Source organism: Delphinus delphis, chromosome 15 (genome assembly GCF_949987515.2).
Source record: "Delphinus delphis chromosome 15, mDelDel1.2, whole genome shotgun sequence".
NCBI classification, from domain to species: domain Eukaryota; kingdom Metazoa; phylum Chordata; class Mammalia; order Artiodactyla; family Delphinidae; genus Delphinus; species Delphinus delphis.
This window is the reverse complement of record NC_082697.1, coordinates 6,169,893-6,192,038: the sequence shown is the minus strand read 5'-3', so window position 1 is coordinate 6,192,038 and position 22,146 is coordinate 6,169,893. Positions and strand designations below refer to the sequence as shown.

General features: G+C 44.5%; 2 protein-coding genes across 4 annotated transcripts in view; one reads left to right on the top strand and one right to left on the bottom strand.

Annotated features, from left to right (window-relative positions):
* RTF2 (replication termination factor 2) overlaps positions 1 to 22,146 on the top strand; it is a 40,307-nt gene that overhangs the window by 9,422 nt on the left and 8,739 nt on the right. For both annotated transcript variants that reach the window (XM_060033377.1, XM_060033376.1), the window contains exon 5: positions 900 to 978. In XM_060033377.1, coding sequence (XP_059889360.1) covers positions 900 to 978 — 79 coding nt within the window. The remainder of the gene's footprint in view (positions 1 to 899; positions 979 to 22,146) is intronic.
* Positions 749 to 20,822, bottom strand: LOC132438989 (beta-1,3-galactosyl-O-glycosyl-glycoprotein beta-1,6-N-acetylglucosaminyltransferase 7). Of its 2 annotated transcripts, XM_060033375.1 has the most exons (4): positions 20,504 to 20,822; positions 14,353 to 15,381; positions 13,317 to 13,412; positions 8,581 to 9,464 (listed from the first exon to the last, which is right to left on the bottom strand). In XM_060033375.1, the coding sequence occupies exons 1-4, from the start codon at positions 20,517 to 20,519 to the stop codon at positions 9,241 to 9,243; spliced, it is 1,365 nt and encodes a 454-aa protein (XP_059889358.1). In that variant the 5' UTR covers positions 20,520 to 20,822; the 3' UTR covers positions 8,581 to 9,240. The 2 variants fall into 2 exon arrangements, 1 of the variants encoding a protein (XP_059889358.1); XR_009522256.1 differs by lacking the exons at positions 8,581 to 9,464; positions 14,353 to 15,381 and adding an exon at positions 749 to 945.

Genomic DNA, 22,146 nt, shown 5'->3' with positions numbered 1-22,146 from the left:
GTTTATATTTCTCTTGTCAACTGCATGTTAACGCCCTTTACCCATTTTTCTATATTGTGTACTGTTGCTTTTATAGACCTCTTTGAATATTCGTAAACTCTGAACCTCATATGTGTTTAAAATATTTTCTCCCTGAGTTCCTATTCTGTCTTTTGACTTTTTATGGTGTTTTTAAAAAAATGCCTTTATTTATTTTTATTGATAGAGTCTTTTTTCCAAAGGATTATTGCAAGGGGGTAGGAGTGGAACTTTGGCCTATGTTTGTGGTTTTAATTTCAGCACACAAGTTTCTCCTCTCTCTGAAAAGTAGAGCTTTTCCTAAGTGACTAAGAAAACTTTCCTAAGCTGAAATGGCGTAAATCGAAGAAGCAGTTACCCTTAAGACACATCTTGCTAGCAGATGCACAAAATAAATAGGGATAAAGCACAGATGGTCACAGACACAGTTCAAAGCTATGGCAGCTTGACACTGAGATGCTGAATGTAGTTCCTCTAGAAGGAGCTTGGGGTGCGAGCTGCCTGTATAACAGCTCACTGCAAAACAAATGCTGAATGCCATTTTTTAGTTCTTGCCATTTTTCATAAAAGCAGAAATCCGCTTTGGATTTCTTTCCGTTAGCAAAAATAGGTACTAATGTAGGTCTTTCGTAAAAATGAAGTGGCGTAAGGCACACTTTCAGAAAGCGGGGTGTGTGTGTGTGTGTGTGTGTGTGTGTGTGTGTTTTAAGTACTTTATTTAGGACACACTGATTTTTTTTTTTAATGGAATCACATATAACCATTTTTTTCTTTGAGGTTCTTGGCCTTTGTGTAAACAAAACAAATGTTAATTGATAAATGTGGGTAATGATTTTTGAATTGTTATTTAAGTCATTCTCCATGTTGGATTATTTCTCCAGGTTTTGTTTCCTGCGGTGCTGTGGTTGCGTGTTTTCTGAACGAGCCCTGAAAGAGATAAAAGCAGAAGTTTGTCACACGGTGAGTTGTTAACATACATCATTTGTTCCTTCCCAGTAGCTGAAGAAATCAGATGGTTTGGGGTCCCCCCTCCATGTGTCATTTCAGCATCTTTCAATTCTTTCTGAAACATGAATCTAATTAGTTGCTTCTCTGCTTAAAACCTTTCTACTCCCGTCCTTGCCGGAAGTAGAGACTCAGACCGCCTCTTGTGATGTGTCCCTGCCCGCCTGTCCTCTCCTGTGCCTTTGTCCCCTCCACCGTGACCTGCAAGCGGGAGGGGTCCTGCTCCCCGAACCTTAGTTCCAGAGCCATTGCTTCCTGTGTGAACCTTGCTGCTGTCTCCTTCCCTGCTCCCTGGGCACCTTATTATCCCACTGATCTCATCACAGTGTAATTGCTAGTTAGGTGGTGCTTTCCCTACTGGACCATGAGGGTTTCTTCTTCTAACTCTTTTTTTTTTTTTTTTTAAAGACTTTATATTTTTTTTGAGCAGCTTTGGGTGCACAGCAAACTTAAGAGGAAAGTAAGGGGTTTTCCCCGTACCCTCTACCCTCACAGGTGCCTCCCCCATTATCAGCATCCCCCCCCAGAGCGGTGTACTTGTTCCAGTTAGTGAGCCTACGTTGACACCCCATCATCACCCACATCCCCTTTCCATTAGGGTTCACTCGTGGTGCTGTACATTCTGTGGGTTTGGACAAGTATATAATGACGTGTATCCACCATTATAGCCTCACGTGGTGTATCTTCGCTGCCCTCGCGATCCCCTGTGCTCCGCCTGTGAGTGTTTGAGAGCGAGGGCAAAGCTCGTCCATCCTTCACCCCGCCAGCCTTGTTCTCCCCAGGGCAGGTCGCACGTCCTCAATAGATGCTCTCGGGAGTGAGTGAACCCATCACGTGAGGGCGTGCCTGCTCAGCTCACGTGAGGGCGGTGCTGAGGGCTTTGTCCTCACGGGGTTGCTGCTGCAGCCTGGGACATCTGTGTCTGGGTGTTCCGCAGGTCCGTGGGGAGCCTGGCATTTACTTTAATGTCATGGATACCAACAACTCCTGGCTGCATTTTCACGCACATTAATTCTGCTTGGATTTCCTTAGGCCTCCCAGTACTGTTTCTCCCTGTTGTGAATTATTCTTTGATCCAGTAGCTATTGTGGAACAGCTGCCATGGGCAGTACCGTCCTAGGCACGTGGGGTGGCGTACATTGTAGATAAGATTGATCCAGTCCCTGCCTTCATGGAACCCACATTCCAGTTGGAGAGAGAGACACTCAGGTAACCGAGCAAGGCAGTACCGCTTGTGACAGCTGCCAGGAAGGAAGCGCAGAGGGTGAGGTGCCGGAGGGCGAGAGGCCCCCTCAGCGGTGGTCAGCGGGGGCGCCTCTGGGGCTTTGAGCTAAGACCCGAGGGTGAACGGCAGCCAGCCAAGCGAGGTCTGAGCCGAAGCTCAGAAGTGGCGGAGGACTTCGCTAGTTGAAGGAGCAGAGAGTGCGGTGGATGGTGGGGACAGGAGAGAAGTAGATGAGGGTGAGGCAGGGGCCACCTTCTGTAGGGCCCAGGTGGCTGCGCTGGGGCTTGTGGATTTTACCCTAAGAGCAGTGGGAAGCTGGGGACAGCTTTCGGCCAGGCCGGATGTACTTTAGTTTCAGAACGATTTCTCTGTAAAGAAGTCAGACGTGGAGGAGGATACGCTCAAATGTGATTCCATTTATTTGAGACTCAAAAGACAGACAAAAGGTGATTGGTAGTGAAGAAGTCAGGGAGGAGCGTGGAGTTGTTTCCAGTTTGGGGCGATTACGGATCAAGCCGTCAGAGAATTTGGAATCTGTCTCATTAAGCTTTTGCCAAAAAAGAGAAATTCAAAGAATGCATTCAGGAATTGATTCATGTCGTTTATTGTCCAGTATTTATTATGTCTCCTGTGTTCACGACGATGTTACAGGTGTTCCCAGGGAGGATGGGATGTGAAGGAATCAGTGCCTGTGCTCAAGGAGACTGCAGTCGTGCAGGAATCAGGTTACATGAAAAATCATATTCTGTTTTGTTTTTTGAGGCCAGTTGCCAAGTGGATGTAAGGATGCTACTGGAGTTGAAGGGCCAGAGAACTCTCTGGCTATGCTGGTGAGAAATGGCTTTATGGGAGGAGACATTTGTTCTAGGCCTTGAAGGCAGAGCGTGTTCTCACGGGTCAGGCTTTCCCAGAGAGTGGGACATGGCTGCTGGCATAGGGGAATTGGTGTGAGGGGTCCACAGACAGGACCCCAGACGCCCCTGTGAGACATCGCACAGCAGGACGGTAGCTCCCATTCTGGCGCACCTTCTGCCTGTATGCCTGCCTGCCTTGTGGAGAAAGTCTCCGTTTGGTCCTCGGATGGTTTTAATACATCTCACTGAGCTCCCAAGAGAGAGCGGACCTTACGCTCAGAGCTTTGGCAGGCAGGGCCTCGAGAGACATGTTTGTGTTCTCTGCATTTTTATGCTTTCTTTACATTTATGGCAAGGGGTACTGTTTTTATACATATGGTATGAATATAAAGTCAACATTTAAAGTAAATTTAAGTAAAAACAATGGGTAGATTTAATGAAAAATATTAAGATACTGACAGTACCTTAGGCAGGGGAACGCCTGAAGTTTGAGAGACGCCCTTGTCAGTGATGGTGGGTGCGCTGTGGGCAAAGGGAATGTGTGGGAGAGGAGAGCAGCCATCACACTCAGGGGAGGAAGTTCTGGGGCAGCCTGTGAAGATGGGGCCTCAAGATGTAGTCCTGCCCCAGCCGCTCAGGAGCAGGGAGAGGCCAGAGATGTGAGTCAGACTGCTGGCGGAAGCTCTGAGTGCCAGGCAGAGGGGCAGCTCGGGGGGCGTGCAGCAGGCGGCCCTTGACGCCTTTGCAGCAGCACAGCGCCTGGGGAGCAGCGGGGTGTAGGTCTGTGCAGTATGGGCAGAGGGAAAAGACTAAACAAGAGCAAGAATCTGACAGCAGGTGAGGAAGAGGAGCCTGAGAGAGAAGTATCGTGAAGGAAACGGCTCAGCTGGCCTGGGCTTCCTGCGAGCAGGAAAGGAACCTCGCTCGCATTTGTTCTGTGTCCAAGTGTGTGCGTGTTTTCACAGATAGTGCGCGAGGCGTTGTCTGAGTGTTAGACACATCCGCAGGCACACTGAGGAAATTTACTTGAAAGGATATAAATATGAGAAGGTGAGAAATGAAGCTGAAATTTATTAAAGCAGCCAAGTGTCCTGAATCAGTGGTTCCCAACCCAGGCTGCACTGTAGAATCCCCACAGTGGTTTGCTAAGTTCCCACTCCCCACCTCAGACCCCTCGTGAGCATCTTCAGGGTTAGTGTGGAGCCCGCACGGAGTTCCACTTTCATATAAGCTCCCGGAATAATTCTAAGGGGCAGGCAGGTCTGGGGGACTCGGGGATCGAAAGCACTCAGGCTTCTTTCCCCGACCCACAGGGATAACTTTCTTAGATTGGCGTGCAGTTGTCCCTTCACTGGCTGACGCCAGGCATCCGTAACCATCTTGACAGACTTGAAGCAGAATAGGAGTGTCTGCTCACAGCTCTGCAGAGAAGTTGATCTTATTTCATGGAAATGCAACATTGCAAGGGAACTCTGAAATCATTTTGTTGGTGTCTGGGAACAAAGTGCTAGTAAACGTCTGAAAGTCTACGTAGAGCGCTTCAAGGGAAAGGAAGGAAGTAGGAGGAAAGGGGAAGCAACTGCATCAGGATTGCGCAAGAAGCCAAGACCAGTTGAGGACCGGACACCGGCTCCTCCAGCCTCCTAATGGGGGCTGCCAGGGCTGTTGAGACCACCTGCAGTCAAGACAGGACCCTGGCTGGAGTCCAGGAACACCTCAGGGACAAAATTCTCTTAAAAATAAATCTGTTATCAGAAGAGTAATATTTTACTCTTTTCACTTGTATAATCTCCTTAAAAATTGCCTTTGAAACATAGCTAGATTGAATACTCTGCGTATTAGTTTGCTAGGGCTGCCATAACCAGGTACCACAAACTGGGTGACTTAACAGAAATTTATTTTCTTACAGTTCTGGAGGCTAGAAGTCTGCAGTCACGATGCTGGCTGGGTTGGTTCTTCCTGAGGGCAGTGAGGGGAGGATCTGTTCCAGACCTGTCTCCCTGAGTTGTCGGTGGCCTCTTCTCCCTGTGTCTGTTCATATTGTCTTCCCTCTGTGGAGTTTGTCCCTGTGCCCAAATTTCCCCTTTTTATAAGGACACCAGTCGGGTTGGATTAGGGTCCACACTAGTGACTGCACCTTAACTAATTGCATCTGCAGAAGGTGACATTCTAACATACTGGGGATTAGGACCTCAACACATGCCGGGGCGGGGGGAGCATAATTCAACTGATAACACTATACAGTTTAGAAAATCAGAGCATGGGACAGTCAGTCAGTGGCACACTTGAGTGGGAGTCATTCATTCGGGCACTCACAGGACCGACATTGAGAGCCTGATATATATCAGTTTTGGTTCACACACCAGCACTGGCTGGCTTGGGAGTATAAATCACTTCACCTCTCTGGGCTTCAGATTCTAGTATGTAAAACAAAGGAATTGTAGTAAATTTTTGGACGCTTTCCTTTTAGACCCAAATTCCAAACAATGACATTTTTAAATGAAGAAAAAATCCAATGACAAATTCATATACTGTCATTAGGAATCAAGCTCGTACTTCTAATTTCAGGTCTCTAAAGTTTAGTAATACTAAGTATATCAGTCAAGGTTGGCTACGTCCTGTAACAAACAGCCCCCCAATTCCAGTGGCTAAGAACGGTGAGAGCTCCTGGTTAGGCAGCTTTCTTTTAAGGGAAACTCAAGGACTCAGGCTTCTTCTGTCCTGTAGGTCTGACTTCCTCTGGTGTTTAGAGTATTCTCCGTTCAGTTGGCTGATGGGAACAGAGAAGGAAGCATCTAGCTTAGGAGGTTTTTATGGGCCAGGCCTACTTAATGCTTCTGTTCACATTCCGTTGGCCAGAACTCAGTCACGTGACCACAGCTACATGCAGGAGCCTGGGGATTATAGTCTAGCTGGACACCCGGGAAGAAGAGGTGAACAGGAGCCACTTCTGCCAAACCAGCAAAAGGAAGAGTGATGGCGCAGTTTCAGGAGCTGTAGTGCATCGTGAAAATGTGAATGAGGGAAGATAAGGCCACAGTGTCAAAGTCTAAAGCAAATATTTTCATGTTTTACGTAATGTCTGAAATTTAGAGGAACCAACATCATAAGAACAGTGTCAGGGACTTCCCTGGCGGTCCAGTGGTTAAGACCGCACTTCCACTGCAGTGGGCACGGGTTCAATCCCTGGTCAGGGAACTAAGATCCTGCATGCTGCGCGGCACGGCCAAAGGAAAAAACAAAAAAAGGAAGACACCTTCCCATGGAAACAGAAAGGAATAAACAAGTAAACAGACACAATAGAATGTGATATTTAAAAAAAAAAAAAAAAAAACAGTGTCAGGAACCTCCGTGATACTGAGGGGTGTGCACGTTCTCTGCTTTTCCCTGTGTAATTCCATCGACATTTGGCTTTTCAGTTCCCTAGAAGAGACTCCAGGGTTTGAAGTAGCTCTGGTTCTGTGTCTAAAACACATGGTGTGCACACTTGATTTCAGTAAACAGAGTCCAAAGAGATGTAGTTGCTAGGTTTCTTTGTTTTCACTGTCAGCAAAGCACCAGCCGAAAAATTAGTTGTATTCCCCACTATGTTCTTCCCTTCTTGTAATAAGAAGAAACACATTGGAGTAATCACAGGTTGCAAAATAAATGATGTGCTTGTTATTCAAAACACGGTCCATGGTCCTGCGAATATTGACATCGCCTGGGAGGTTTTTGTATTTTCGTTTTTTAAGAAATGCAGACTCGCAGGCCCCTCCCCAGACCTGCAGAATCAGAAACCGCATTTTAACAAGAGCCCCAGGGCACTTGTATGCACAGTAAAGCTTGAGAAGCTGATCTGGGCGCTGGAGGTGTGGGCAGCAGTGTTTGACTTGCTAGCCTCCTGGCTTCATTTATTTAGGCTTTGTGACAGGTGAGTGCGGTGTTTAAAGTCAGAAGCGAAACAAAAATTTACACTCGTATACCTTTTGTTTGTTTGTTTTGAGTACTTGTCATGGAGGGGGTGGAGTGGAAAGGGGAGAGAATAAGGAAGGGGGTCTCTTCAAAAGCGGTTGGCAAATTCTGCTGTTCGGGCCCAGCCTCCTTCACGCTTTTCCTTTCTACTGTCTTTATGGTCTTTGTGAATATTAAGCCTCAAGAAATCATATACAGCACAGGCAGCTGTAGACTTCTACATGAAAGAAAAATACAATAGAAAAATTGAACAGTAGACTGCGTTAGCAAGAAGGTTCTGTTCCCCAGAAAGTTAGAGGAATCATCTCAGTATCCCTGTTATCCTCAAGGTTGCCTTTAAGTTACAGTTTGTAGCAATGTATTTCAGACGTGTTTTACACATGTTCTTTTACTTCATGAATGAGTACAGCCAGAGGCTGAGTCAGGCTGGAGAGAGCAGCAGCTTCTTTCTGGTTCCGATGCCCACGGAGCCTGCTGCTTTACCTTGGCCTCCCTGGCCTGTCCCCTGACGCTCCACTGAAACCCAGCTTGCGCTTCCCTGAGTCTCATGCTGCTTCGTTCCACCGTGCCTTTAAGTTATTTTATTATTTTTATTTTATCTCACTGTTACTGAAAGGATTCACTGAGATGACTTCTTCCATTATAATGTTTGAGCCCTCTGAGGGCAGGTATGTGTTTGAATTTGGGTTCTATGAGTTGACGTTGAAATGAGATGAAGGAAGGCTTATCTTTTAAGTAATTTGAAAAGATTTAAGCTTCTCCTTTATGTTTTATTTTATTTAATTTTAAAAATGCAATGGGGTGTGCACTTACTTGCAAATGGGTTGTGATGAAACGTAAGGGACATGACTGTGGTGAACCTGAGCTTTCGGAACAGCCAGTTGGAACACGGCCGTGAGCTGTGTGTCTGCCTGTGCGCGGGGAGGCTGCTCCGAGCTGTCTGGGGCTCTCATGCCCTCCTCTGACGGTCTTAACCCGCTACTGTGTGTTCTCCCTGGGATTACGTATCTTTGGGGAAGAAATGTTTGTTTAAGCAGAGATTTTAATATGCTGTGGGTAGCTCGGGTTTGATTTGTGGGCTGTGCTTTCAGAGCCTCTTTTCCTTCTCTGTAGTTTTCGTGCTTTTCAAGGGCTATTTTCATTGAGTGGATTTCATTTCATTTCTCTGTTTGGGAAGCGTCAGTTCACTGAGGGGTTATACTTCGCCCTTGAATTATCCATTTATTTCTTTAGTGTCCTCTCCTGTGGTTCCTGCTTTTCCTTTATTTTAGTTGTTTTAAGTTGTGCTATTTAATAGTTGTATATTTCCAGCCTTGTATGACGCCGTGAGCTCTTTTTTAGAAAGAGAGTATATTAAAAGTCCTCGACAAAACAACAAAGATTCGCGGACTTTTGGCAGAGCTGAATCTGTGAGTAGAGAGAATTCAGACCATTCCTGCCTTTGACCCGTGCTGTTCTGTATGGTAATCATCAGCCACATGTGACTATTTAGATTTCAATTAATTAAAATTTTAAAAGTTAAGGTTCCCTTAATCAGCCACTGCAGCCACGTTTCAGATGCCCAGCTCTCCCCGTGATTGTGTCTGGTATCAGACTGTGCAGACGTAGACCACTGCATCATCACAGCTGCACGGCTGCAGGGACCTAGGGCGGCCTTTGTAGGAAGTTGTGTTTCAACTCCAGAATTTTATTTTACCCAAAGGAAATAGACTCTTCCATGCTTTTCTAGGATTTCCAGAACAAAGTTACATTGTTCCCAGCCAGAGATAAGCATATTTTCTCCCATTTTCTGTGGGAGTTTGTTCTTTTTTAGAATCTCATCCACAGTAGTATATCTTTAAGACAAGATATGTTCTTATTCTAACCGGAGCCTGAATCTAAGTGTTTGGGGGACTTTGATTTTCAGCAGCTGTTAAGTGAGGCAGTCGAGCCTCCAGGCCACTTACCCAGTCACCAGTGGGACTTTGAGTTATTTTTTCTCTTGTGATTTCTTTCTCAAAGCCGTAAAAGTGGCCTATAGTCAATAGCAGAGTCTTGTTGGTAGCACGTTTCTAAACTCATTTCAGGACTAACTTGTGTCAAGGAATTATTTTCCCATTCTTTTTGGTTGAATGTTCTCTGATTTCAAGTTAGGGAAACAGAATTATACCAGTAAGAAAGCAAACATTCTCTATAACTTCCAGCTCAGTGGTTCAATTTCATATTAAAATGACTCTCCCGTTTGAAATGCCAGTGTGGTTCCACAGGGACCTCCGCCTGCCCTAGAACTTTAAGTCTGTGCCACCGCTCCAAGCATGAGACCACAAGAGGCTCGGTCGAGTCAAACTGGTTGGCAAACAAAGAAGGTGATTGAATGATCCAGGGCAAGTCTCCTGGTCCATACACACAGGCGTCCTGGACATAGTGGCCTGCAAAGGGAACACAGAAACTTAGCTGCCTTTGTTTCCTCATCAGTTTACATCCACGTGGAAAAGTGATGCACTTCTAAGGTCATCTGTAAGGCCTCTCTGCTTCATGCCAGTTCAGATTAAATGGGGTTTCCATGATCGCTTTGACAGGGGCTTTTATGTTGAATTTTGAATTCATGATGGAAGGGAAGCTTTCATTTGTTTGGTTAGTGATTTCTGAAATGTTTAATGGCTACTTTAGGTGAATACTGTAGAATTTTAGCTAGTCATGAGCACAAGGGGGAAGTAACAGCCATCATTTGCCAGATAACACCTAAATTCTGATAGCTGCTGTTTTAAGTTCCATGAACTTTTCAACTATTTTCCTCGGTTGTGGGTAGTTCATAAGAGTTGTGTTGGTTTTAATAACCAACACATTGCTTCAACCTTCTATTGCTTCAACCTTCTTTTGGTTTTGCAGAGTGAGTTTGATATAAATAGAAGTAATTAAAATTGGAATTCTAGTTTGGATCCAGTACTGATTGGACTCCTTCGAGGTGAACTCAGTAGCACGTTTTATGTGTCTGACACTGTGCTTGACTCTTTCTACTCTATTTTTTTTTTTTTTTTTTTTTGCGGTACGCGGGCCTCTCACTGTTGTGGCCTCTCCCGTTGCGGAGCACAGGCTCCGGACGCGCAGGCTCAGCGGCCATGGCTCACGGGCCCAGCCGCTCCGCGGCATGTGGGATCCTCCCGGACGGGGGCACGAACCCGTGTCTCCTGCATCGGCAGGCGGACTCTCAACAACTGCGCCACCAGGGAGGCCCCCTCCTACTCTATTTTAATCCTCCCACCAACACTGGGAGGTGGTTTCTGTCATCACCTTCAGTTTGCAGAGGCAGGAGTGCTCAGTTTGCGTGTAAGGGAAGTTTCTGTTCATTTTGGAGACCTTGCTCTTTTCTCTGCTCAGTGCTGCCATGCTCTCTCCCCCCTGCTGATACTGTAATCCTACTTCCAGAAACTTATCTTAAGGAAATATTATTTAAAAGGGTTGGAACTGCATGCATAGAAATGTCCAGTGTTGTTTGTAAGACTGAAAAAAATCAAAACGGATCTTTTCCCTGCTAAGCGTGCATTCGTGTAGTGAAGGGCCTAGAACTGGCCCATGGTAAGCACTGTATGTGTGAAAACTGTTATCATGATCAGAATCTTTTTAACTGATAGACTCTTGGTGCAGTGTCACAGAATCTCAGTAGTATTACATTTAACCAGTTGAAAGTGTAAATATGAAGATAATATGAAAAGCTTAGGACATAGTGAAAGAGGAATCAACTGCACCTTGATCGTAACTGCATACTCTATAGCTTATGTACGTATGAACTGGAAGGGAACACAAATAAATGGAACTTTGTCAGAATTGCGTTAATGCTGTTTTGGTGATAAAAATAAACAAATTCTTTGTTGCTGATAGCAATGGGATGGCTCTGCACTGTGTGCAGAGCTGGGCCATATGCTCCCCCAGTGGCGTGGCATCACGCAGCCGCACCTGGTTTGAGACCCAGCTCTGCTATTGCCTTTGCCACTTCCTGTGCCACGTCCTGTGACTCTGGGAGTGACCTCGCTTCTCTGAGTCTGGGGTTCCTCGTCTGTAAAGTGTGCATAATGATAGTTTCTACCTGCATATCGCTGTGAGCATCGACAGCAGGCCCAGAGCCGGGTTCCAGAAGGGTTTACCACAGACCCTGCAACAGTGCTTGGCCTAAGTCGGGACTGACTGAATGCTGGCCAGGGTTGGCCCTGTACTGCTTTGCTAGTAGAACCATTTGCACAGTGAAGCTAGTGATGGCAAGAACTTTCTGAAGTGTTTACTTGTAGGGAATAATGATTCTCGTTAAGACTCGCAGTGACTAGGTTTTCTTGCAAACATTATTAAAATACTCAGATTTTGCTACTCTAAGAATTTGGAATCACTTTATCATTGACAGCCACAACCCTTCATGACATCTTTTTTTTTTTTTTTTTTTCGGTACGCGGGCCTCTCATTGCTGTGGCCTCTCCCGTTGCGGAGCACAGGCTCCGGACGCGCAGGCTCAGCGGCCATGGCTCACGGGCCCAGCCGCTCCGCGGCATGTGGGATCTTCCCGGACCGGGGCACGAACCCGTGTCCCCTGCATCGGCAGGCGGACTCTCAACCACTGCGCCACCAGGGAAGCCCCATGACATCTTATATACCATTGGTGAATCACTTTTTCAGGAAGAATCTGAGCCTCTCCTTTTCTGAGCATTTATCCGCCAGTCCTGTCAACCCCTGTGAGCCACTTACTGTCTGAAGAAAGGCCAGGGTTGTTTGTTAGTCTGTCGTTTAACTGTTACCTTCTTTCTATGTGACTATCCCCCTAGCTGAATCATATCTACCTTTTAAAAAATACTAGAAAATTATTCCAGTCCTTCTGACCTGGTACCTGTTCAGGAGGATGGCTGTGCACATGGCAGCGGGAATTGTTTGTCTTTGAACTGTTCTGGTATTAGATTTTCCATTTTTTGTTTGTCCACAACCTGTTTCTTTTAGATCAGTCTTTAAATCAGCTTGGAAACTGGGCGAACCTAGTTTATTTTGCATTATCTGATATACTGTATTCAGACCCGAGGACTGTACCCAGATGCCTTGTGAAAATAGGTATGTATCTCTGTAGTAGCTCCCGTGGTGGTTAGGGAGCTGCTTGTAGACAGACAGCGCAGGGCCCAGGTATCCCTGGAGAGCACGTGCTCTGCCGGAGCCGCCTTCACACACGGCTTTGCTCCAGTCTTCCCGCGTTCTCTGTCCACCACCAGCTGTGGCCCCAGAGACGTCAAGCACGCTCTGTTTTCCTTCCCCGGAGTACACCAGAGAACTTGCCATCTTTCTGCTGGACTCATCCGTATCATGCTGCGAATTGTCTGTCATCCATTGTTTCCTCCCTGAGACTGTCTGCTCACCCTGGGGGTTCAGGGGTGCAGAGCGCCGGCCCCAGAGAGGAGGCACGGATAACTTCCCAGGAGCCAAGTTCTAGCTCTTCGACTCCGGAGGTGTTTTCCCCGAACCGATGCACCTGAGAGCTGCTCTGCAGCCAGCTAGTTCTCTTCCAGACTCTTCACAGGATAGAGATGTCCTCTCCTCCACCCCAGATCTGGCTTTTGTGTATTGGCCTGGTCACTAAAACCTCTGGCACACAAGACAAAGGGGCAAAAGAATTCACAGTCCCTCAGGGAGAATCTCCTGAGGGCAAAGCAAAGAGACCTTTTTTCAGCAAGAACTGCGTAAGAAGTATGGGGGCAGCTGGCTGACCCCACCGAGGAGCATATACCTGTGTTACTCAGGTGTCTGTTCTAGTAAAGAGACCCAGGGAGACAGAGAACTCATTTTAAATAAATGTTAGGGTTTGAATTCTAGGAGCAGGTGGGACAAGCCAGATAGCTCATGTGTTTTCATCTTAAAACTTTAAAAGTTGCAGCCCTGTTGTGTGTTCACTTTGTGAAAATTTATCGACTCAAATACTTAGAATTTGTCTACTTCTCTGTCTGGATATTATAATTCAAAGGAAAGTTTTTTAAAAATTGACACCGTGCTAGTTGGATCATCACTAATTCTTCCAGACTGCAGTAAACATGACTGTCAGTCTTCTCCCACTGTTTTCGAGGCAGCAGTTGTACAGTTTTTATAAAATTTGAAGGCGTTTTGTGGCTTGGGTTTTGTTTTTATTTTTGTTTTGGCCACACTGCGTGGCTTGCAGGATCTCAGTTCCCAGACCAGGTACTGAACCTGGGCCCCGGCAGTGAAAGCCCAGAATCCTAACCACTAGGCCACCAGAGAACCCCTTTGGGTTTTGTTTTTACCTTTGCAGCCATCATGAACAGTTCCCTCCTTGTTTTTCCATTTAATGGCTCGAACATTTCCTTCCCATCCAGTGTTTGGGGTGGAACCTGGAGCATCTAAGGGAAAAGACATGCAGGCATACAGTGAGCAGATGATGGGGAAGCCCAGCCTCATTCAGAATGCATGTTCTCATCTGATGAAAGGCTAACGCTTCTGGGGGCGGGGTGTGTGCTGCACCTGTGGTAGTATCAGGGTGGAGCGAGGTCCCGTATTCCGTCTTTGTGCTTAGATTTCACTTTTCATCCCTTCCACCATCCCTAGTAACTCACCTAGTATTGACAGAGTGTTATGTTGGGTTTCTTTGGATCGCGTTTTCTCCGCAGCAGCTCTCTGGGGGTGATTTGAAAGGATTTTCAGTGGATGTGAGAGGTTTTAAAAAGCTCCTAACCCATTTCTGCTGGATTTCATTGTTTGCACTGTCGCCTGGACTGACTGATTCACTTAGCTGTTCAAGCTTGAAGCCACATTCGCAATAAGAACCAATCAGCTTTATAGAAAGAGCAAATAAGCCCATTTAAAGTAGTGCATCAGATTTCCCTCTACCTCTAAGAAAACCTATCTGAAGTATCATATTAGCCACAAACAAAATTACTAGTTTTAATATTTTCCATTCTTAACGAGCCCCTAGCATGATACCTGGCACTAGTAGGTATCCAGCAGTATCTAATAAGTGAAGGAAGAAAGGAAGAACTTTCCAAAGATCTGTGCTCAGAAGTTTCAAAAGGCTCTATTTGAGGAGATGCACAGTGCTGGTACTTCCTTCTGGAGAGGGAGCAAAAGCAGCCAGCCTGCTGTGGGAACACGGCGCGCTCTCGGCAAACCTCAGATCCCCGAAAGCAAAGACCCTCCTGGACTACCCCAGTGGAAGGTCTTACAGAACGCAGAGCTGTTTACCAAGGCAAAGAGCCGAAATAGAAAGAATCTTCAGTTAAGGATACACTTCTCCTGTTGTTGCCCCTGGCCTGAACAGACACTGTTTTTCTGGATTGGTCTTACCTTTCAGTCGGTTCAGAGTTACCCAGTAATGTCGCTCTGGGCCGTGGATGTCTTTAGACCACCGAAGCATGTCTTTTGCGCGGGTGTCTGTTAGTACAAACTCCACAAACTTCCTTGTTAGTACATAGTAAGCACTTCCAAAATAAATTGTTAAGTTATGGGGTGGTTCATCTTTGAATCTTTCATTTGGAGGTACATAGATATCTTCTTCAGGGGTGAATTCGGGATGGCTTTGACTCATCTTGGATTTAATGTTTGGTGGCTGGATTACTCCAGGAGTTATATTTTTATCATTCCATTTGCTTCTGATGTAGTGTATGATTTCTCTGTTAGTTTTGATTGGAAAATCCTGTCCACAAAGATTAATGACATAGTTCCATTGAAATTTGGAATGGACTAGATCTTTCATACAATTAATATCTGCCAGTAGTCTCCTAAAGCCAGTGTAAGCCATTTTCTCTCTCGTTGATGAAATAAAAATATTTTCAAAACAATTAACCAGGGATTGCACAGCAGTCTTATACTTCTTGGGGGCCTTTTCATCAACATGAATACAGTAAACATTTTGAGGCACATAAATGGCTCTGAGAAGCTGCACAAACATAGCCAGCTCCTTATGAATAGTTATAATATATGCCAAAGGGAAGGTGCCCTCTTCTGCAGACAGGGGTCTGGTTATGAAATGCAACTCCTGGGATATCCTGGAACAATTTCCTGGCCTGTGTAAATGAGCAAGTATTTCAGATCCGTGAGGGTTTTTACAGAATTTTGCAATTTGGGGAGCCACCTCTTTCCCTTCAAACAAAGCTGAACACAGTTCATCTGGATAAAAGCCACATTCCACTACTGCTGGGTAGGTGGGTTCCTCCTCTGGTTCCTCAGGAGTTGGATTCCTTAAATAAAGAAAAATGAAGACGCAAATGGCTACGCACACGAGAAGACCTGGCTTTGTGGCTCGCAGCTGGCTCATGTTTTGAGCTCCAGTCGCCTTCTTATTACCATGGTTTGAAATGTTTTCCTCTAAGCTTCCTAAAAGAGCAACAGGCAGAATTTAGGGTGTTGTTAACTCTATTCCCCCCCGTCCCTGCTAACTCTATTGGTGTACACGTATTTAAGGTATATGATTTGATCAGTTTTTTTTATATGTGTATACTCATGAAACTGTCACCACAGTCATGATAACAATCATTTCTTTTACCCCTAAAAGTTTTCTTGGACCTCTTTTACTCCATCCTCCTTCCACCATTGTCTCTGGGCAATCACTCATATGCTCTTGTCACTGTAGACTAGTTGGCATATTCTACAGTTTTATATAAACAAAGTTATACGTGTGTACTTTTTTGCCTGGATTTTTTTTCACTTAGGATAATGATTTTAAGATTTCATCCACATCACTGCATTTATCACCATTTTTCCCTTTTTATTGTTGAGCAGTATTCCATGAAATGGACGAGCCACAATCTGTTTATCTGTTCATCTGTTGAAGGACACTGAAGTTGCTTCTAGTTTTAGGGTATTACAGGATGCTGTAAGCATTTGTGCACAAGTCTTTGTGTAGACCTTTGTTTTTGTGTCTCTGGGGTAAATACCTAAGAGTGAAATGGCTGGCTCGCATACAGGTATATGTTTAACTTCTTAAGAAATTACCAGGTTTTTTTCCAAAGTGGGTGTGCCATTTTACATTCCCCCCAGCAGTGTATGAGAGTTCCATTTACTGTACATCCTCACCAACACTCGGTATGGTCAATTTAAAAAACTTTACCCAGTCTAATAGGTGCATAGTGGTAATTCATTTTGGTTTAACTTTGCATTTCCCTGATGACTAATTTTCATGTGTTATTGCCCTTTTATTGGCAGATAAAAATCTCAAATATTTATTTTGGACATAGATACTGTCCTGTTCGGCGTTATTCAGAATTTATCTTACGCCATTATTCTGTATCGTGTTATGAGAATATATCTTTCCAATAAAGAAAACAACAAATCAAGAGAAATTTTGTGATCACATAATTCAACTTGTTGAAATGAGTTTATGAATTGTTTTTAGAGAAGGCTTCAGTGATTAAAAACAAGATATCTTTATCTAATAAAATTATTTGACAATAATTTAGTTTCCTCTCTTGAACTCTACAGAGATGCATGAAGAAGTATTTTAATTAATTAATTATTGTTGGCATGCAAAGACCATCCTTTGGAATTTAGGGAAGAAAATTGATCAGGTAAAATGTCTATATTGTTAGTAGTTTTTTCCCTTGTTTATGAATTTTGTCTGTAGGTTTCTGTAAAAAGTCACATCATTGCTTGTTCCTACTTCCTATTTTAAAAAATATATTTATTTGTTTTATTTTTGGCTGCGTCGGGTCTTAGGTGTGGCACGAGGGCTCCAGAGTGCATGGGCTCTGTAGTTGTGGTGCGTGGGCTCTCTGTTGTAGCCCTTGTGCTCAGTAGTTGCAGCGTGTGGGCTTAGTTGCCCCACAGCGTGTGAGATCTTAGTTCCCCGACCAGGGATCGAACTCGCGTCACCTGCATTGGAAGGCAGATTCTTAACCCCTGGACTACCAGGGAAGTCCCCCTACTTCCTGTTTTTAAAAACCCTTTTACTTTTTTTTTTTTTTTTTTTTTTTTTTGGTGGTACGCGGGCCTCTCACTGTTGTGGCCTCTCCTGTTGCGGAGCACAGGCTCCGGACGCGCAGGCTCAGCGGCCATGGCTCACGGGCCTAGCCGCTCTGCGGCATGTGGGATCTTCCCGGACCGGGACACGAACCCGTGTCCCCTGCATCGGCAGGCGGACACTCAACCAGGGAAGCCCCCCATTTACTTTTGACCAGTGTTTATCTCAGATTTGACATTAGTCCCTTACCTTTCCACATCATTATTGCAAATGCCATTTGGATAAAGCATTAACAAGGCAGTATTTTGAGTTATCCTGTGTTCTTAAACTATGAGCCCATAAAAACTGTAAACGCTGATTGTGGATTTTAAAAATGTATTTATTTTCATTGTATAGTTTCTTTTTGCCCGTCATGCTTCAAAAATAAAACAACCACTGCCCAAATACGTCAGGTTACGTTTTACTCTGGTTCGGTAAATGTTGATTGCCCCCAGCATAAAACGTTACGGCATAATTTTACAGGCATTTTTATAAATTACATAATACCTTTTATAAGCACAGTCATCATTATAATTAACACATTTCATATCTGGTCTCTAAAACAGACAAAACATGTATCATAAAAACAGAAATTCAGTTGGACAGAAATACCTTCTTGAAATGAAAATAAAGCTTTTAACTGCTTCTCTGTTAAGAATTTTGGTGAAAGGTAAACCATGTACCATAGTTCGTTACATTTTCTCCTGCGTTTAGCTTTTGCATGGGAAGGGGGTTTGGGGGGTTTTTTGGTTTGTTGTCTTGGTTGTTGTTTTTAAGCTTATGGTCAAAGTGTAAAACATGCTGGTCTCATCACAGAAATGTTAGCCCCACTTAACTGACAGACTATATACCCCATGCAGAGCCCAGGGGATTGGGTATTTTCAGTGTTTTATGATAATTAAGTGAAGACACGTCCCACGTGTAGTCCATTGTCCTTCAGGGCAGTACGTTGGCTAAATGCTTTCCCTCCCTTATTTATAGAGAGACAGGCACAGGAGCTTGCTCACAGTTAATCTGCTGCCTTTCTGCCTCGTGTTCTGTTAGTGCAGTGCTCACAGTTGCCCAGTTAAATCTTCCTTTTGGCTCAGGTTCACTTTGAAATTTAGAAATCGGTGTGGCTAGAATGCCATGTTGTGGGAAGGGTCACCAGCTTTATTTTCATTGTTTCGGTACAAGCTTTTCCAGGTAGTCAGGACAGCCTTGTAATGAAGCCTTTGGAGACTCCACTGCTGCTGAATTTTACATAGTTCTTGCTGTGGCTTTAACCTGCTTCTGGTGGACAGTGTGAAAATTCCCACAGGAATCAACTCTTTAGGGCCTGGCAGTTTTTCCTTTTTAAGTCGCGATGAGCATCACTTTCAGCTTTGCAGACATTTCAGTTCTTGGTGATTTGTTGTCATGGTTTTGTTGCTATAATGTGAAATCAACTTTTGTAGTCATAATGAAACTGTAATTGTTAAACATGTGCCTTTTTATCACTAAATTAATTTCCAAGAAATGTAAGTGATATTTTCCAAGTGAGAGGAACATGCAGCCCATTAAAAAAAAGTGCAGTCTTACTGATTATTGAGCAATTTTTTTCCTCCACAAAATGTTTAAATTTTTATTTATTTTAAAGACTTTAGAAAGAGTGGCAGTTATCATTATATATCATGGAGTAGATACAAAAGTTCTTTATTCAGACCAGACCCATTATTTTACCATTCCAGTGTTCTATTTCCTCATGTACTACTGAAATCACAAATGATTTCTAGAATTATTATTTTGTGTGTGTGAGAGAACATCTTAAGGCTTTTTTCGTATAGTGTCATTCCTTAAATTATCTTTCCTGGCCCTTATATATTTTGATAATCTTTTAGCTCCTCATATCTGCAGCCTTTAGTGAGTAGCATCATTAAAATATGTATAGTGTACAGTAGAATTGAATAGCTTCCAGACAGTGAATAATGTTTTGAAGATTACACGTTCAGTTGACTGAGGACATATGACATCCAAGGGATTTTGTAGAGTATCTTTCAGTAGCAGTAATTACCAAAGTTACGGTTAAGGATGGTATTAAAATTTTTTCCTTTTCGTGGTGCTAGAAATCACAGATGATTCCCAGTTACAGTTCTCAGAATGGAATTATTTTACCTTTTATTTAGGTTTTTGTCCAAGCATAAAATATTGCCAAGGAGTTGTTTCAAAATACATTACTATCCTAATTATGAGAGCCGGCAAGCATGTTTTCCTTCTTCTTTTCTGCCTTCTTTATCTGTCTGTAGTACCCCTCTCCCACCGCCCCTACTGCAGGCCTTAACAGCCAAGAACAGAAGTCAGCAATATGGGTCTGGTACTATGTGTTGCCACTAGAACACTTAAGGGCAGTCATTTTGAATTTGTTATGACAGGATTTAATTTGTCATATAGGCTTTTCAGGGGGAGTTGGCAACATCCTGGATAAATTAATTATTTTGCTAAATCTTTTATACTTTGTGGGTTTTGTTTTTTTTTTAATTTGGTTGCACCGGGTCTTAGTTGCGGCAGGCAGGCTCCTTAGTTGTGGCTCACCGGCTCCTTAGTTGTGGCGTGTGAACTCTTAGCTGCAACATGCATGTGGGATCTAGTTCCCTGACCAGGGGTCGAACCCCGGCCCCCTGCATTGGGAGTGCAGAGTCTTAACCACTGCGCCGCCAGGGAAGTCCCTCTGGTTTTTTTTTAAAGGTAATTCCTGTTAGTAAATAGAAAATGGGCATCTTTAAAGATGAACTTGTAATATTTTGCCATATATTCTATAGACTATTACTGTTTTAGAGTATTAACATTAGCTTAACCAGATTAAACAATCTAGTCTTTATTTTCTGGACTGCAGATGAGGGTGTATGATAGTACCTGCCTCATGAGGACACTGGGCTAGGGGTGTGGAGCAGACGGCTGAGCGTTTCCCTCTCAGCCTGGCCCGGGGCAGTGCTCAGTGCTTGAGCGGGGTGGGGCTACTCGGTACCCGCCAGTCCCGGAGCAGTGAGACCCTCAGACCAAAGAAGTCACTGTAGCTGCAGCAATGAAAATTTTGTGTCTGTTATTTTTGTCGTCTCTGGGCTCAGAATGATGTCCAGAGCACCCTACAAGTTAACAGTTTTTTCTTGAACTATTTGAGCTCTATCATAGTAGTTAGACTGATTTCGAATTCAGACCGCCAGAGCTGTCCAGTAAAATAGATGCCTTAATCACACATGCTTATTCCTAAAATGTGTATACGTTTCTTCAGCCACTTTGATGTGAAGGGGAAAACTACATTTTAGGATATCTATTTAAAACAATCACAACAAAAACAACATTTTTATTAGAGGACTGTTTTTTGAGAGGAAAAGATGCCTGCTACTTCCACATTTTATAAAATTACTGATATTCCAATCGTTCTATTTTAAAACCATGGAGGAGGCACAGAAAAACATATTTTAGTAATAAGACCTGCTCAGCCTGTGCCATTCATGATCTCTGCATAGTTAACGAAGCACTTACCGGGAGAGGCTCGCATATGGGGTAGAGGTCCTGGCCGTGTCCGCGCCCAGCCTGGCTTTTTTTTTCCTTCAGTTGCTTCCTTGCTGTGGCTCTGGCTGAAATCACATGAACAGAGTTGCTTGGCAGGTTTTGTTACCCTTTCATCCCTGGAGGATTTTATTCTTGTTGATCCTGACGCATGGGTTGGAAAATAGAACCTGCGTATTTCTTCAGGGCTGGCCCCCTGCCTTACAAAACAAACAGCAGAAAACACCCAGCCCAGGTGAAGGGCAGCGCAGGGTAATTGTTGGATTCTGAAAGCTGGATGAAATCCTGGCAGTCCTGGGTCAAATTCTTTAAATGTCTTTAAAAGTAGGAGGCTAGGTTTGGTTATCGGACACTTTTTCATTAAAGGGATAAATAAAAGTCGTTTAAAAATCTCATTTGATTCCTAAGTAGCATTCGGAGTGCTTCAGTGTGGCTCTCCAGAGGCCTGACTTCAGGGAGGCAGGTGCGCCCTGCCGTGCCCCGTCCTCCCGCGGCCGTCTGTGCATGGTTAGTAATGACTCCCTTTCGTTATTCTCCGATGGATACTTTTCCTCCTAACATCCTTCCTTTTCTGGTTTAAAAGGTCCTCCCGCTCGCTGGACCTCTCTTTAGGTTTATCCCAGATGTGTCTGTCGAGAATAGTGAAGCCAAGAGACGTGAATCACACCCTGCAGAGACTCTCACCCTCGTGGGTGTCCAGACACCTGAGCTCTTTATTTAGTCAGCCGAGTTCAGCTTTTCTTCACCTGCTGCGGTGACTCGAGATACCTGTTGCTCTTTTGCAGAACAGATGTTGCTGTTGCCCTAGAAAGATTTCTTAACTAGGCAGATAGAACCTAGTCTCTAGTCTTAAGGGGACGCAGCATTGCTGCACGTGTGACATGTGTGCCTTTTATATAGAAACAGGTCCGTGCAGCCTTTTAGTGGGGAGACCGTGTATATGTTTGCATGGAGTTGTTCACATTCTGTGAGTTGAGAGACTAATTTTATCAGACAAGAGTCAGGAAAGGAAAGGCCACCCTGTCAGCTGCTGAAGTGTTGCTCCAACTCTGCCCCAACCCCGAGGGCTTGTTTTAAATTGTCCTGTGAGTGCTGCTGAACTGGCCTGGCAGGTCCGTCCCTGGGGGAAGAGGATTGGCGCTGGATTTCACCTGGACCTCACATGCTTAACCTGGAAAAAAGCAGTGGAAGAACCTGAGAAAATGATGCGGAGAGTTGCCTGCGTGCAGCTTTGTACTCCCATAGCTCTAAGGGAGACACAGAGTAAAACCAGCCATGCTGAACGGAGTGTTGTAATAAATGGACAAAAAAACAGGCTTAATGTATCAGCTTCTTTTTTTTTTTTAATTTATTTATTTAATTTATTTATTTTTGGCTGCATTGGGTCTTCGTTGCTGCACGCAGGCTTTCTCTAGTTTCAGTGAGCGGGGCCTACTCTTCTCTAGTTTCAGTGAGCGTTGGCCTACTCTCATTGCGGTGGCTTCTCTTGTTGCGGAGCACGGGCTCTAGGCATGCGGGCTTCAGTAGTTGTGGCTCGCGGGCTCTGGAGCGCAGGCTCAGTAGTTGTGGCGCACGGGCCTAGTTGCTCCGCGGCATGTGGGATCTTCCCAGACCAG

Bases quoted from the DNA above. Each gene is read 5' to 3' on its own strand.
- LOC132438989 (XM_060033375.1), bottom strand. The intron at 13,413-14,352 runs GTAAGACCAATC...CTTTTCCCTTAG, and splicing joins AACTCTGAACCGACTGAAAG to ATGCTCCAGGTTCCACCCCA. The intron at 9,465-13,316 runs GTAAAAACAAAA...TTCCCTTTGCAG, and splicing joins TGTTCATGATGGCTGCAAAG to GCCACTATGTCCAGGACGCC.